The 17,217-nt window shown below is 43.2% G+C and overlaps 1 protein-coding gene across 1 annotated transcript in view; it reads left to right on the top strand.

Annotated features, from left to right (window-relative positions):
* CYFIP1 (cytoplasmic FMR1 interacting protein 1) overlaps positions 1-17,217 on the top strand; it is a 142,303-nt gene that overhangs the window by 19,019 nt on the left and 106,067 nt on the right. The window contains 7 exon segments of the mRNA XM_040425141.1: positions 1,849-1,938; positions 2,254-2,331; positions 5,047-5,148; positions 5,909-6,090; positions 9,012-9,108; positions 11,934-12,062; positions 13,346-13,450. Coding sequence (XP_040281075.1) covers positions 1,849-1,938; positions 2,254-2,331; positions 5,047-5,148; positions 5,909-6,090; positions 9,012-9,108; positions 11,934-12,062; positions 13,346-13,450 — 783 coding nt within the window.

Below are 17,217 nucleotides of genomic sequence, written 5' to 3'. Positions count from 1 at the left end.
GCCCACAAGGAGACATTATACTGTATGGGGCCCACAAGGAGACATTAATACTGTATGGGGCCCACAAGGAGACATTAATACTGTATGGGGCCCACAAGGAGACATTAATACTGTATGGGGCCCACAAGGAGACATTAATACTGTATGGGGCCCACAAGGAGACATTATACTGTATGGGGCCCACAAGGAGACATTAATACTGTATGGGGCCCACAAGGAGACATTAATACTGTATGGGGCCCACAAGGAGACATTAATACTGTATGGGGCCCACAAGGAGACATTAATACTGTATGGGGCCCACAAGGAGACATTAATACTGTATGGGGCCCACAAGGAGACATTAATACTGTATGGGGCCCACAAGGAGACATTAATACTGTATGGGGCCCACAAGGAGACATTAATACTGTATGGGGCCCACAAGGAGACATTAATACTGTATGGGGCCCACAAGGAGACATTATACTTATACTCTCCATGGGACTCATGACTTGTGTATTCCCCTTGGGTCTAGTACATCCCCCACCTCTTGCATCCGCATCTATGTGCACTATACTGAGAAATAACTTGTGGGATAGCGGTATTACATCATTATATCATGTATATATCCCACTGCCATAACACAGCTTATAGCACCACTATTCTATTATATGGGCTCCATAGCAACTACAACAGCCAGTGATGCACCACAGTGTGCTCCCTCTTCAGCCTGACAAGGAGTATCCTCTTCAGTGAAACTACAAGTCCCAGCTAAACCCTCCAGTACAGCCTCAAATCAGGGAGCATACTGACTAAACACAATGCCCAGAGATACTTTACTATGCTTCTCATACACCACTGCTGACGAAACAGGAGCAGAAGGGCAGTATCAACTCCAGTGCACTTCTCGCCCCGTTCTTGTTACAAGCTGGGAAGACTTCTGTGTCCACTGTTAGCCTACTGCGGTGGGGATGTGTAGTTCATAAGGCTCACTAAACGGTGCATGCTCAGATGATGCCACTGCTTTATGGAGTGTAACGGTGCCCATTTTAGAAGGATGTCTGACCTCCCCTATGACGTCATTAAAATATCACAGTACTTAAGAAACTGTCATATCGAAGTTTCCTAATACCTTGGTATATCATGGATACCAGTATATCGCAACACTAAGGTAGACTGCCAGCACCCCAGCCAATCAGCTGTATGAAGAGAATGCAGCGCTCATACAAGCACTGCCTTCTCTGTTTTTCTGCATGGCGTCGACACCTGTAGCGGCGAGCAGATGTAATTACAGCTCCTCCATACAGTGCCCGTCCTACTGTAGTGAATGGTATGCTGGAGCTGTAATTACATCTGCTCGCCACAGCAGTGTCGACTCCGTGCAGTTAAACAGAGAAGAGAAGGCGGTGCTTGTATGAGTACTGCATTCTCTTCATACAGCTGATTGGCTGGGGTGCTGTCAGTTGGGACCCCCGCCCACCTGATATTGATGACCTATCCTGAGGATAGGTCTATATTTTATTTAATTTACTCACTTGTATAGCGCTGACATATTCCACAGCGCTTTAGACTTCAGCATCACACTGTCCCCAATACATACATCCTGTAGTACAAGATGCAGCAAAGGAGATGCACTGAAACTAATATCAATGGTAAATGGTATAGCAGAGGAATGAGAAGACTGAGCTCTCAGATTTAATCAAGCACTTTACAGATTTATAAAAGATGGATCGGTATTACTAATGGTTCAGAGCATTTCAGTGTTTCGTAGCTGTGACTGTAGAGAGCATCTCTAGATTAGCTGTAGGAGAATAGGAGATAATGTGTTATGCAAGTTTATTAACCTTGTGTATTTTTTTTTTGCAGCCAAATTTTAACACAAATTTTGAGGACAGAAATGCCTTTGTCACTGGCATTGCGAGATACATCGAACAGGCTACCGTCCATTCTAGCATGGTGAGTGGTTAGAACACGAGGAATCTTTTCTTACATTGTTTTCACATACCTTTAAAGGAGTCCTATTAGACTGGCAGATATTTTTTTATTACTTTGCCAGTAGAGCACTTACATTGCTAACCACTGGCAGATTAGACGGGGGGAAAGTGGTGGCAACTAACAATCTTTCCGTCCAGCAGCTTGTTCTATTAATGGAAAACGAAAATCGCACACTATTACATGCAATGATAATTTGTCAAATTGAAACGATTATTTGAAATTTCAAACTATCGCTCCGTCTTAATGGGCCCTTGAATTCTTGTTTCTTTATTACAGAATGAAATGCTGGAAGAAGGACAGGAGTATGCCATTATGCTTTACACATGGAGAAGCTGCTCCAGAGCTATACCGCAGGTAATGTATTGACGAGCCAGTGGTAAATGCACAGATTGCTGCCCTTTTTCCTGACATTGGGACATTTAATAATAGTGTCTAAGTGCAAATTTGGACTAGACACTAAATGTGCCAAATTTATCCAAGAGGCATAATGATAAATCTGGCATACTTTTAGCCTGTCTAGTCTGTGGGGGACATTTATTAAAGGGTTCTTCCGGGATTTTAATATTGATGACCTTTCCTCAGTATAGGTCATCAATATCAGATCGAGTAGGGTCCGACACCCAGCGCCCCCACGATCAGCTGGTTGAAGAGGAGGCCGCACTCCGTGCAACCTTCCCTTCATAGTTTACCTGCTCGCCGTTGCCGTCGGCATCGCAGCAGTGAGCAGGTGTAATTACAAGAAGCCGTCCTATTCACTTCAATGGGACGGCTCGTTCCTATACGAGTGTATACTACAGAGCCTTCCTATAGGAGTGAACGGGACGGCTTCTTGTAATTACAACCTGCTCGCCGCTGTGATGTAGAGCAGGTAAATCATGAAGGGAAGGCTGCGCTCGCACGGAACACGACCTTCTCTTCAGCCAGCTGATCGGTGGGGGTGCCAGTTATCGGACCCCCGCCGATCTGATATTTGAGACCTATTTGAGAGGATAGGTCGTCAATATTAAAATCCCAGAAAACTCCTTTAAAGGGACACTGACAGGCCCGATAAACATATTTAGTTATTCCTATGCAGTCATAGGTCTATTAAAGTGTATTACAATCACATAAGAGTACCCCCTGTCCGCATTTTAAACCATGTAAAAACAACTTTATAATCATCTGTCAATCACCTTCCTTTATGCCCAAGGGGCGTTTTTTCACATTTCTTTATGCCCAAGGGGCGTTTTTACTCCTACCTTCGTGCCCAGCCGCGCCTCAACTGTCGTTTCCTAGCGCCGCCCAGCTCATTATTATTCACTGGCTGGGTGGCTTTTACAGTCCCCGGTCCTCCCGAGCCGACGCAGGCGCAGCAGGAGACGCTGGCATTGAATAAGGGACGCAGGCGCACTGCGAGTGAGGGTGCCGGGCAAGTTATCCGGCGCACGTGCAGAAGGTACAAGTGAGTTCAATGCCAGGGTCTCCTGCTGCACGATTCTTTGATGGTCATAGAGCTAAGCAGCCATACCGAACACAATGGATGGGCTGCTGTGGAGCTTTTTCCACAGGAGAGCAGCCATGTTTTTCTAATCCTGAACAACCCCCTCTGATTTATACTAAGTAAAGTCAGTCTTATATATGAATATTGGGGGATTTTCTAATCAAAATGCCTGAATTGTGTCATTAATTAGCGCCAAAGAACTGGCATACTTTCTTTACACACATTTAATACGGTACGTTTTTGGTCTTGTCTGACAACCAGGTATGGCTTAGTGGAAAGAGCGTGTAGCCCTTTGGGAAGGAGCTTGACTTAAGATGCCCCATAAAATGCACCAAGATTTTACTGCACAATTCTGGCTTAAACTAAGCCAACTAATAGGTGTTATAAAGGTAGATTAGACAGTCTACAGATAAGCCAGATTTATCATACTGTGATAAATCTGAAGCAGCTTTAGGCCTCTTTCACACTTGCGTTGTCCGGATCCGGCGTGTACTCCACTTGCCGGAATTACACTCCGGATCCGGAAAAACGCAAGTGTACTGAAAGCATTTGAAGACGGAACCGTCTTCCAAATGCGTTCAGTGTTACTATGGCACCCAGGACGCTATTAAAGTCCTGGTTGCCATAGTAGGAGCGGGGAGCGGGGGAGCGATATACTTACAGTCCGTTCGGCTCCCCGGGCGCTCCAGAATGACGTCAGAGCGCCCCATGCGCATGGATGACGTGATCCATGTGATCACATGATCCATGCGCTTGGGGCGCCCTGACGTCACTCTGGAGCGCCCGGGGAGCCGCGCGGACGGTAAGTACACTGCTCCCCGCTCCCCACTACACTTTACCATGGCTGCCAGGACTTTAGCGTCCCGGCAGCCATGGTAACCACTCTGAAAAAGCTAAATGTCGGATGCGGCAATGCGCCGAAACGACGTTTAGCTTAAGGCCGGATCCGGATCAATGCCTTTCAATGGGCATTAATTCCGGATCCGGCCTTGCGGCAAGTGTTCCGGATTTTTGGCCGGAGCAAAAAGCGCAGCATGCTGCGGTATTTTCTCCGGCCAAAAAACGTTCCGTTCCGGAACTGAAGACATCCTGATGCATCCTGAACGGATTTCTCTCCATTCAGAATGCATTAGGATAATCCTGATCAGGATTCTTCCGGCATAGAGCCCCGACGACGGAACTCTATGCCGGAACACAACAACGCAGGTGTGAAAGAGCCCTTAGAGTGTCTATTCTAAGTTTCCACTGTTATTAGTAAATCTGGCCCATTTTTTTCTATAGACCAGTTTCACATGAGCATGTTCAGGCTGGGAAACACTCTGTGATGGCCACGTTTCCCAGACTGAACACTGCTCCTCATAATGACATAATACTGTGAGCTCTTAATGCTGTGAATACAGTTCAGAAGAGCCATGGTCAGGCAAGACCTCACAGCATCATAAGTCATTATGATATTGTGGTTTTTGTTCAAGGAAGTACAGGCATGACACGGAGTGTGTTACACACTCACCTGAAACTGCAGAATTTTGTGCGTTTTCTTTGTTTGTGAATATAAAATCTGAGGATGATTTCATTTTACTGCCCTTAAGGTCAAATGCAACGAGCAGCCTAACCGTGTAGAAATCTATGAAAAAACTGTGGAAGTTCTGGAACCAGAGGTCACCAAACTAATGAACTTCATGTATTTCCAGGTACCAGTTTTTGGCTTTATATAACTATATCACTTCAGAAAACCTATGAAATGATCCCTCTAAAAGGGCTATGTTCTTATGAATAATAAAGTAAAAATGTTGTATTGGACACATAGGAAATGTCCAATATGTCCAATTTTTGACTGCTGCTATATTGTTCGTATCATGCTTGCACATAGGTGTGGCCATGGGGACAGCAGTAGACCTCCTGTCACTTGACCTCCAGTCTTCTGAGATGAAGTCAGATGTGAAAAGTCTATGGACATGGTTACATCTACATTTCTGCAGTAGTCCGAAGATTGGGGAGACTGTGCCCCTTTTAAAATCTTGAGTAATACATTGGGAAGTGTTCTGTTGTGGACCTCCATCTATCTATATGTGACACTACCCGATCTTCTAATATGTTCTAGAATAAGATCATCACGTTAGTGAAGCTTGTTCCACCATTTATCTAGTTCGCAAACCTGTTTGGCCTTGCTAAGAAATATATATTGCTGATAATTTGGCACATCAAACATCTGTGTGAATAAGTGGCAGATTCGAAACCTGGTGCAGAGTGTTGTATCAGATTTTCTGTAACTGACCCCTGTAGGCTGTACCAAGGAGAATAAGCTTCAGTATATATTCCATACCAGATGACCATTTATACTGTGTTTCCCCCCTTAATTTACACATTGAGGCTTTTCTTAACCTTGTTCCTTAGTGTTATGTTACATGAAGTAGTGTCACGTGTGTAATAGCTCTTTGATTTTGGTGACAGAGGAATGCTACTGAACGCTTCTGTGCTGAAGTGAAGCGTCTTTGCCATGCGGAGAGAAGAAAAGACTTTGTATCCGAAGCTTACTTATTAACTCTTGGCAAATTCATCAATATGTTTGCAGTCTTGGATGAGCTCAAAAATATGAAGTGCAGTGTAAAAAATGATCATTCAGCATACAAAAGGTGAGATGTTCATGGACTCCCATTGTTCTTTTTTTCCATGTATCAGTTTACAAAATAGCAGCAATGACTGGTCCATGTTGTAATACATAATAATGATGTCTTCACATGAGGCAAGGCATGTTTGTCTCCCCCACTGTACAGTAATTGTAGACTTATAATTAAGAACAGCAGAGTGTAGGTGTTTTTAATTCCAAGAGAAGCACTACAGACTACATACTACTTGGCACAAAAAATACTGGAACCCCACTTAATAAAAATTCTAATTTTATATGCAAATTAGCACGTTTGAGCACCAAGGGGCTGTCCTAAGTCCTTGGTATGGTTGTCACGATACCAAAATTTTAATTAGATTTCGATACCATAAAAAAGTATTGCGATACTTGATATCATTCGATACCACGCGAAAAAAATAAAACGCCAAAAAGGCACGTGCATCCTGCATTTTATGGAACGTCCGGTCCATAATCGAACAGTCCTATCCTATTTTTTGGGGGGACAAGGTGCCAAAAAAAATGGCGAATCGCGCTGTTTTTATTTACGACATTCACCGCATAGAAGATTTTTTAAATATTTGAATAGTTTGGACTTTTCGGACGTGGCGATATGTAATATGTTTATTTATTGTTTGTATATTTTATATGTAAAATTGGGAAAGGGTGTGATTTATACTTAATATTTTGGTCTTTGTTATAGAAATATTAATATTAGAAATCCGCTCTCCAATGTCTTTGTGTAAGGACAGGCAAATCTCTCAACCGCAGTCAGCCAAAGGTGTTTTCATGTTAAGTTCTGCTGAGCAACTGCCCCTCCTCCACAGTCTGCTCACATTTGATTTAGTCACAGTAACAATTGAAAAGAGGCTGGCCCATCACCCGACCACTTACTACATGTAACAAGGATCCAGGAAGTGATGACATACAGGAAGTGATGACATAGGAAGACAAGACACCATCATTTAGAATAACATAGCCAGCTAACAAACACATGTATACTATAACCTCCCATAACCTGTCACCAGTTTTATGGTGTCCCAACTAAGGGCAACATAAATAAGTGACTGATTCTCTTAGCAAAATGCTGGGTCACTTTCTTTAATTGACCCAGTCAATCTGCCAACATCTTGTATTGTAAAGCTCCAGCTGATAATGAGGAGTCCTGAATATTCATGAGCTCCTGACTCTCCCCGCCTACCTGCTGCTGATTGACAGTTATTTTCCATATGAATCAGCAGCAGTTGGGCAGGGGAGTGGCTAAAGCTCTGAATAAAAAAAAGCTGGACTCACTGACATCACGCTGGACTCAAATCAGCTCATTAGCATGCGGCACGTGGCATCCTTGTGTGTATATTATGAGGTAACCATCTGTCACACCACTAAGTGAATATATCTAAGGTACTTTTTAGTAGTTAATCATTGTATGTAATTAGTTGATTATAATCAAATATCCACATGACAGGTTCCCTTTAACTTTATACAGCCTTGCTCAGTGATCAATGCCAGATAAAGTTACTATGATCCTCATGCATGTTTATTTACAGGACAACGTCATTATCTCCAGCGGATGATCAGGCGCACTAGAGACAACAAACGCACATTCCTTTCATATATTGTTCTCTTAACAAATGCATCCACGCTAAGCCAAGAAATCCGCGTCTTGCGCGGGGGCCCTGGCCGCCGTCCATAAATCAGCCAACAAAACACTGCTCTGCTGAACACATCAGTCTCCCCCCGGCCCACAGCCCAGTGCTTAGCACATGGACCATTCGCTGACGGAGACCTCTGCGCCCAGCAGCTGTGACAGGACATGCACAGGAAGATATCCACTCCAATGGTTTACCCTGACACTGAGAGACATGGTGACAATACACAATATATTAGAAACACATCCTAATACAATTTCCACAACAGTCTTTTATTTTTTTTTATTTAATAATTATTTCCCCTCTTAGGGGCTAGAACCTGGGATCTTTTAATCCCTTGTCCTACTCACCGTAATAGAGCTCTATTAGTGTGAATAGGACTTTACACTCTCCCTGCTGCCCTGTGCTTTGTGCACACGACAGCAGGGAGTTTACCATGGCAGCCAGGTCTTTAGTAGCGTCCTGGCTGCCATGGTAACTGACCGGAGCCCCGCGATTACACTGCTGGGGCTCTGATCAGAACTATCACTGCACCACCAATGAAGAGGGCGGAGGGGACCCTGTGGCCACTGCCTCCAATGATTATAATACTGGGGGGGGGGGGCGCGCACTGTGCCACCAATGAAGATAATTAACGTTTAATACAGATACAGGAGGCGGGTCCCGGCACCTGAGGGGTTAACTGCCGCTGATCGCATCTCCCTGTCATAGAGGTCGGGTGCCGGCTATGTGATTCTGCCGCCGGCACCCGCCTCCTGTATCTGTATTAAACGTTAGTTATCTTCATTGGTGGTGCAGTGGCCACAGTCCCTCCCCTCCAGGGGGGAGGGAGAGACTGCTTCCTTCTCCCCTGTGCTTCTGAGGGAACATGGCGCACGCTAAGAGCAGCGAGTGCCATGTTCTGTGATACTAGGCTGTGCAGTAGCGCAGCCTAGTATCGGTAAAAGGCAAATCCCAGTATCGAATCGATACTGGTACAAAGTATCGATAATTCGATACCCAGTGCAACCCTAGTCCTTGGAGCTTTTGTAATGCCCGTTTGCTCTGCACACTCGATCCACCCCCACAGGGGCACACTGCCAGCGAAGAGTGAAAAGATGAGGCAATTGCCTCAGGCGGTGCTAGGGACAAGTTCTCAGGACAGCGATACAGTTGAATGCTGAGGTGGTAAATTGTAATTTCATCATAATAGCGGTGTACTTGTATTAGGCATACCATACCATGGAAGTGGTGACCAAAGAAAGTGCTTTAATTCCTTTTTGTGAATTTGATTCAATTATAGGGCTGCACAGTTTTTGCGAAAAATGGCAGATCCTCAATCGATCCAGGAGTCCCAGAACTTGTCGATGTTTCTGGCCAATCATAATAAGATAACTCAGGTGTGTACAAGGTTCTCTATGCAGTTTCATCACATGCTATTGCTTCATAACCGTAACTGTGCACTTTCTGAACTTCCACTTGAAATGCCACCATTTACCATTATCAACCATTGTCAGCTCAGTCTTTTTCATATTCTATACACAGTAATGGTAGCAGAATTTCAGTTTATTATGTTAAAATTGCCTTTACCAGCCATATACATGATGTATGATTGCAGGGGGCCCAACCATTATGCTGTGTCTGCATCAGTATCTTGACCTTTTGAAGCGAGCAACAGCATTCATGCTTGACCATCGCTCCATTCAGACTCCTCAACATAATCATGCAGTGAGGAAGAATGAAGTTCTTCAGACCACCCTCCCAGTAATAGTTGGGGTCCCTGACTTTTTCATATTTTTTTTCTTTTCCATGAACTTCAGAATTTTAATCTATTCATGGATACAGTCACATCCTTGTAGGATACAACAGACTACAATCATGTGTGCTGCTCTTCAAATTCCCCGCCACGCCTGGACTCCGTTAATCTCTCGTTACAAGGCTGCAGCAATGAGGCAACCATTGGTTAACGGCCATAGTCAGATTAAGGGTCCATTCACACATCTGTATGTGTTTTGCGGATCTGCAAAACACGGTCACCGGCAATGTGCATTTTGCGGACCGCACATTGCCGGCACTCTCATAGAAAATGCCTTTTCTTGTACACAATTGCGGAACGGAAGTGCGGATCTGGATGCGGACAGCACATTCCGGCCCCATTGAAAATGAATGGGTCCACACCTGTTTCGCAATGGACCCTTACATGTCACCCCTGCAGCTTTCTAAACATAACTCCTGGAAAACCATGGCTCAGAATTTACATGTAATTCTTAAATCATTAAATATTGGCTCCTCAAAGGAATCTGAAATACCAGCATCTCCATCAGTAAAAATGCATAATTGGTGAAAGATTAACTATGATACCTGCCACATGAAGACCTGTATGTGTGTGTGTGTGTATATGTATGTATGTGTGTGTGTGTGTGTGTATATATATATATATATATATATATATATATATATATATATATATATATATATATATATATATTCATACATACACACACACACACTATTTGGTTTACAGATAGTTAAGACCATGCTTACACTGTGTTTTTGCCATACAGTTGAGGCATTAGCTTTTTTCCCCTGCATTCTTTAGCTATTGATTTCCACATTTTTTTTTTTCAAGACTGGCACCTCTGGATGCTGTTTTGGGAGGACAGAAAAACATGGCAGGCTGCGGTTTTCAGGCCTTGGGCAATTCTCCCTCTGTGCCTACATTTGATTTATATGCTGGAAAAGCTTGCTACGTATGCCAGATGTATCAGTGGGATCTATCTATATCACGAAGGCCAAAAGATTGTTCGTTTGGCTTCTGTTGGGCTGGTATACATCAGTATGCTTTTTTTTCTTTTTAACTATCGTTTAGGAGAGTGTAGCAGACTGCACTTCCCGCTGCAGTGAGCCACCACCTGAAAATGTATATTGAGCCCACCGTATAAAGCATTTAAGAGCGGAGTCAGTGGGTGACGTAGGCCACTGTATGCCTGTACTGTCAGATAGGTTGAAGCTTTCTGCTGAACTTATATTAAGAAATACTTCCAATGGATACCTCATACAGAAGACTCGAATGCTGATGGCACACGTTTTGGATCCGTTCTGATAGTACAACCGTCTGCATCTGTTCAGAACTGTCCGTTTGTATTATCTGTAACATAGCCAAGACGGATCCGTCTTGAACACCATTAAAAGTCAATGGCGGACGGATCCGTTTTCTGTTTTGCCAAATTGTGTCAGTGAAAACGGATCCGTCCCCATTGACTTAGGCTACTTTCACACTGGCGTTTTGGTTTCCGTTTGTGAGATCCGTTCAGCCATCTCACAGGCGGTCCAAAACGGACCAGTTTTGCCCTTAATGCATTCTGAATGGATAAGGATCCGCTCAGAATGCATTAGTTTGCCTCTGATCAGTCTTCATTCCGCTTTGGAGGCGGACACCAAAACACTGCTTGCAGCGTTTTGGTGTCCGTCTGATGAAACTGAGCCAAACGGATCCGTCCTGGCACACAATGTAAGTCAATGGGGACGGATCCGTTTTCACTGACACAATATGGCACAATAGAAAACGGATCCGTCCTCCATTGACTTTCAGTGGTGGTCAAGACGGATCCGTTTTGGCTATGTTAAAGATAATACAAACTGATCCGTTCTGAATGGATCCGCACCAAACGCGAGTGTGAAAGTAGCCTTAGATTGTGTGCCAGATTGTGTCATAGAAAACTGATCTATCCCCAGAACGGATCCGTTTGGCTCAGTTTCATTAGACGGACACCAAAATGCTGCAAGCAGTGAACGGAGGCAAACTGTTGCATTCTGAGCGGATCCTTTTCCGTTCAGAAAGCATTAGGGCAAAACTGATCCGTTTTGGACCGCTTGTGAGAACCCTGAACGGATCTCACAAACGGAAACCAAAACGCCAGTGTGAAAGTAGCCTAACCTGTGTCTCTTCAGGGTTTGTGCAGTAACAGCATGTTCCTAAATGCCAGCATCATGTATTTCCTTTAATCTTTACAATGTAGTGTTTCTTTGTGTTTTTTTTCTACAGCGAGCATAGAACCCTGATAGATTGGGGTGAAGGTGTCATGTCATGAACTGATATGTATGAATTAGCTTTTTTATTTGCGTGCATATGTCAGTAGGGGAGAAAACAACATTTCAGACTCCATTCTTGCGTCCACATTAGACTCCAGCTCTTTCATTTGTAATGTTGTTCTTCACTTTGCAGTCATTACAGCAACAGCTGGAAGTCATTCCCGGCTATGAAGAACTCCTGGCTGATATTGTGAATTTGTGTGTCGACTACTATGACAACAAAATGTACTTGACGCCTGGGGAGAAGCACACGTTACTAAAGGTACGGAAGTCACCAGATTGTTTCACTTTGTGCATGGTAATGGAAGTGTGACTGTTAAAAAATTTAGTGTGTCCATGTTCAAGTCCCAGGATTGTTTTCCTCCCGCACTAATTGGGCATGGTCACATGCTCCTCTGCAACCAATGACTGGCTTCAGCTGTGATGTGCTGCTTGTGGTGACTTCACTGCTGAAGCCAGTTCTTGGCTGCAGCGGAGCTTCTGACCATGCCCATGCAGCATCGGATGTAAACATTCTGAGGACAGGACCGTGGGCACAGAGAAGGCAGAGTGGAGGACTGGCGCAGGTAAGTATGAATCTGCTGTTTAGAACACTTGGTAGAAACTCAGTATTCCCAAAGAAACCCTTTAAAGTGAGAATATTCTCTATTGAAAAAGGGAATGTGCTTAGTGATATAATTGTTCCTGGAAATCTTGGCTGTATAAATTATTGCTGTGTTCCCAAGAGTTCACAAAAAATAAAAAATCCAACCATTATTTTATTCAATTATTTTACTTATTTGTCTAAATCACTTTTAACCCAGTTGTATGTATTTTCAAAATTGTTAAGGTTAAATGGGCTTTCCAAGATTTTGTTAAATTTGGGGGATGTGTCAAATTAATGAAGAAAAAAGTACTCGCCTTTTTAAATGTCACTCCAGTCCTAAGCTGCCTTTCTGATTCACGCCGAGCCTGCACCAGTTGCATGCCATTCACATGACCACTGCAGCTAATCGCTGGCCTCAGCGTTTTAGTGCATGAGTGGTATGTGACTGTGGTGAGGAACAAAGTGATGGAACGGAAGATGTCAAAAATAAATTTTCTTTAAAGGGCATCTGTCAGCAGATTTGTACCTATGACACCTGGCTGACCTGTTACATGTGCACTTTGCAGCTGAAGACATCTGTGTTGGTCCCATGTTCATATGGTGAGAAAAAATTTATTTTAATATATGCAAATGAGCCTCTAGGAGCAACGAGGGCGTTGCCGTTGCAAAGATAGCAGAGCCTCTAGGTGTAACGGCAACGCCCTCGTTGCTCCTAGAGGCTCATTTGCATATATTAAAATATAATTTTTCTCACCATATGAACATGGGACCAACACAGATGCCTTCAGCTGCCAAGCGCCAATGTAACAGGTCAGCCAGGTGTCATAGGTACCAATCTGCTGACAGATGTTATTGAATTAATTTTATTTATTACCAAAACAAATTTTACATAATATTAGAAAACTTTATTTTAAGTAAATATTGTTCTCATTATTGTATTTATTTTTATTTTTTTAAAGGTTATGGGATTTGGTCTGTATCTTATGGATGGTAATGTAAGCAACATCTACAAACTGGATGCGAAGAAGAGAATTAATCTCACCAAAATAGACAAGTTCTTTAAGGTAGGGATTTAAAAAATCTTATATGATATGGTATAATATGCTCCACAGACATTTGTATATGCTGTGTCTGAAGTTCCTGCTCAGCTTTTCACTGAAAGCTGCAACAGCACTTGGATAAGAGTGGTGCTGTTTCTTTAAGGGTCCATTCACGCGTCTGTATGTGTTTTGCGGATCAGCAAAACGCAGACACTGGTAATGTGCGTTCCACGTTTTGCGGACCGCACGCTGATAGAAAATGCCTATTCTTGTCCTTAATTGCAGACAATAGGACATGTTCTATTTATTTGCGGAACGGCAGTGCGGATGCGGACAGCACATTCCGGCCCCATTGAAAATAAATGGGTCCGCACCTGTTCCATAAAATTGCGGAACGGATGCGGACCCATTTTGCGGACGTGTGAATGGACCTTTAGGGAAATTCTTATCCTGGACAACCCTTTTTAAAATGTTTATTGTTCTGCTTAAAATGCGCTGAAATAAAACTGCATCACTGTCTGTCCTTCCAATATGTAACCCACATAAGCTTGTCTTAGCTGTTCAATTTCATTGACCTACAAAGTATAAATGTGACATCCTATCATACTAATATATAAAACCAAAGCCGTGTTGACAATGGCCCTCTTATTCTCAGGTTGATTGCAGTAGTTACATGGGCTGCCTCATACTTCAGCCGATCAGTGCTAATGGTAACTGCTGAGGCGTGGCTTTTCAGCCTGCCTCTCATCTCCCTGCATGGACCATTCTAATAAATATGCAGTTTTAAATGTAAACTGTATTTAGTGTTCCCAGAGCCATATCTTTGATTGAGACATTTGGACACTATTCCGGCCTTCGGATCAATTGGTCCAAATCAACACTTTGCCCCCTTTATTCACCGGATGTAGGATTCCCTCATGGAGAATTACCCATTGTCTCTAGTTTATAAGTACTTGGGTATATATATTACTAAAGATGCTGAATCTTTCTACGCTCTAAATACTCAACCCTTACTAGAATACTGCAAGGATAAATATATAGCATGGAGTGGGTTACCACTCTCGGTATCAGGACGAATCATTTTGATCAATACCCAAGTGCTTATATGTATTACAACATGCACCCTATGTGGTACCTAAGAAGTTTTTTCAGAAACGTACTTCCTTAAAGGTCTTCTGTCACCCCACTAAAGTCATATTTTTTTTTTTTTTTTTTTGGGGCTAGTTAAATTCCTTAAACTGCGATATATGAATATATAATGCTCTTACTCATTTTCCTTCAGCAGTTTCTTCAAAAAACTGACTTTTATAATATGTAAATGAGCTCTCTACCAGCAAGTAGGGCGGCTACTTGCTGGTAGTAGCCACATCCTCCTTTTATAAAGACGCCCCCTCCTCATGTTGATTGACAGGGCCAGCGAACGCGCTCGTCCTCTGACTGGCCCTGTCTGCAATTCAAATCCCGCGCCTGTCTTCATTCGGCGCAGGCGCTCTGAGAGAAGGAGGCTCGCCTCCTCAGCACTCCCTCAGTGCGCCTGCGCCGATGACGTCACCGAAAGAGAAAACAGGCGCGGAATTTGAATTGCAGACAGGGCCAGTCAGAGGACGAGCGCGTTCGCTGGCCCTGTCAATCAACATGAGGAGGGGGCGACTTTATAAAAGGAGGATGCGGCTGCTACCAGCAAGTAGCCGCCCTACTTGCTGGTAGAGAGCTCATTTACATATTATAAAAGTCAGTTTTTTTAAGAAACTGCTGAAGGAAAGTGAGTAAGAGCATTATATATTGCAGTATAAGGAATTTAACTAGCCCAAAAAAAAAAATGACTTTAGTGGGGTGACAGAAGCCCTTTAATGTCACCATTTATATGGGGCACTAACAGACCAAAATTATCTGTCACTAGTCACTACCTTAAGTCGGCCTAGAAATACAGGGGGGATGTCTTTACCGGATGTTTACTTATATTACCTGGCAGGACAATTGAGGAATATACACTCATGGATCTCGTATGACAATCATCTAATCAGACAAGAGAGACATCTTGCTTCATACCTAAACCTTAACACCTTATGGCCGGTTCTGGAACAACCAAAATTATTTCCCCGGAAATTATTACCTATACATAGAGTGACAATACAGATTTGGTCAGCATGTAAGCATATGCATGAGGTGCAAAATAATATTGTAGAGACCCCCTTGTGGGATAACCCTATGTTTCCCCCCCTACTATCTTTGCCAGATAGTGTATTTTGGAAGAATCATGGGGTCATCATCTTAGGGTATCTATATAGTAATAGCATTTTCAATTATTTTGATTCTATGAATTGCAGACATAATTTGCCTAGAACGGCTTTTTTTTTTTTTTAATTCCTACAACTACGCCATGCTGTACAAACCCACTTTCGCAATACCCCGGTTCTTATCTCAAATTTTCCTATGATAGGAGTTATTCGGTCACAGGGCCCAAGAAGTTTCATTTCTTCACTTTTATACTCCTCTTTTGAGTAGCAATTTGAAGGGAATTCTGATCTTGGCAATAACCAGATGGCAGACTCTAATCCAGGATATGTCAGAAGATGACATTGAGGATATCTTAGAATCTCCATCACTGGTATCCCCTGCTATAAACAACACATTTATACAATTATGCATGATACATCAGAGCTATCTATCTCCAGTCAGATTATATAAGATGGGCAAGCTGGCTCATTCTAGATGCCATAGATGTGCGATGGACAACGCTAATTTCTGGCATCTCGTTTGGGCATGCTCCTATGTACAGAAATTCTGGAAAGATGTGATAGCCTTGCTTTTAAAGGGCTTCTGTCACCCCACTAAACTTTTTTTGTGTACTTATAATCCCTATACTGCGATTTATCCATACATAATGTGATTAATCATTTTGGTTCAGTAGATTCTGCTAAAAACATACTTTTATAATATGTAAATTACCTGTCTACCAGCAAGTAGGGCGGTAACTTGCTGGTAGCAGCCGCATCCTCCTATCATAATGACGCCCCCTCTGCATGTTGATTGACAGGGCCAGCGGACGGGATCTTTCTCTGGCTGGCCCTGTCTGCTATCAAGATCTGGCGCCTGCACCGTAACTGTATTCAATCGGCGCAGGCGCACTGAGAGGCGGCCGCTCGCTCGGCCGCTCCATCCTCAATGTGCCTGCGCCAATGACGTCACATCTACACCCGGCGCAGGTGCATTGAGGATGGAGCGGCTGAGCGAGAGTCCTCCTCTCAGTGCGCCTGCGCCGACTGAAGACAGGTATGGCGCAGGCGCCAGATTTTGAATGCAAACAGGGCCATCAGAGAGAGATCCTCTTCGCTGGCCCTGTCAATCAATATGAGGAGGGGGCGTCATTATGATAGGAGGATGCGGCTGCTACCAGCAAGTAGCCGCCCTACTTGCTGGTAGACAGGTAATTTACATATTCTAAAAGTACGTTTTTAGCAGAATCTACTAAACCAAAATGATTAATCACATTATATATGGATAAATCGCAGTATAGGGATTATAAGTACATAAAAAAAAGTTTAGTGGGGTGACAGAAGCCCTTTAAGCTTATTAAATTGTACACTCCCACTTCACCCGAAGGTATGTCTTTTTGGTATTGTTGAGGAGGAACTATTCTCTCATCATACTAGAGTATTCTTAAGAGAAACATTATTTTTAGCACGTAAAGCAATAGCCATCAGATGGATGGGAGATAGACCACCCTCTTTGTCACAATGGAGATTATTAGTAAACACTATTATACCATATGAGAACATAGTATAGAAAAT

The sequence above is a fragment of the Bufo bufo genome, chromosome 3 (assembly GCF_905171765.1).
Source record: "Bufo bufo chromosome 3, aBufBuf1.1, whole genome shotgun sequence".
NCBI lineage: Eukaryota > Metazoa > Chordata > Amphibia > Anura > Bufonidae > Bufo > Bufo bufo.
Note: the sequence above shows the minus strand (reverse complement) of the source record. Positions and strands in the feature narration are given on the sequence as shown.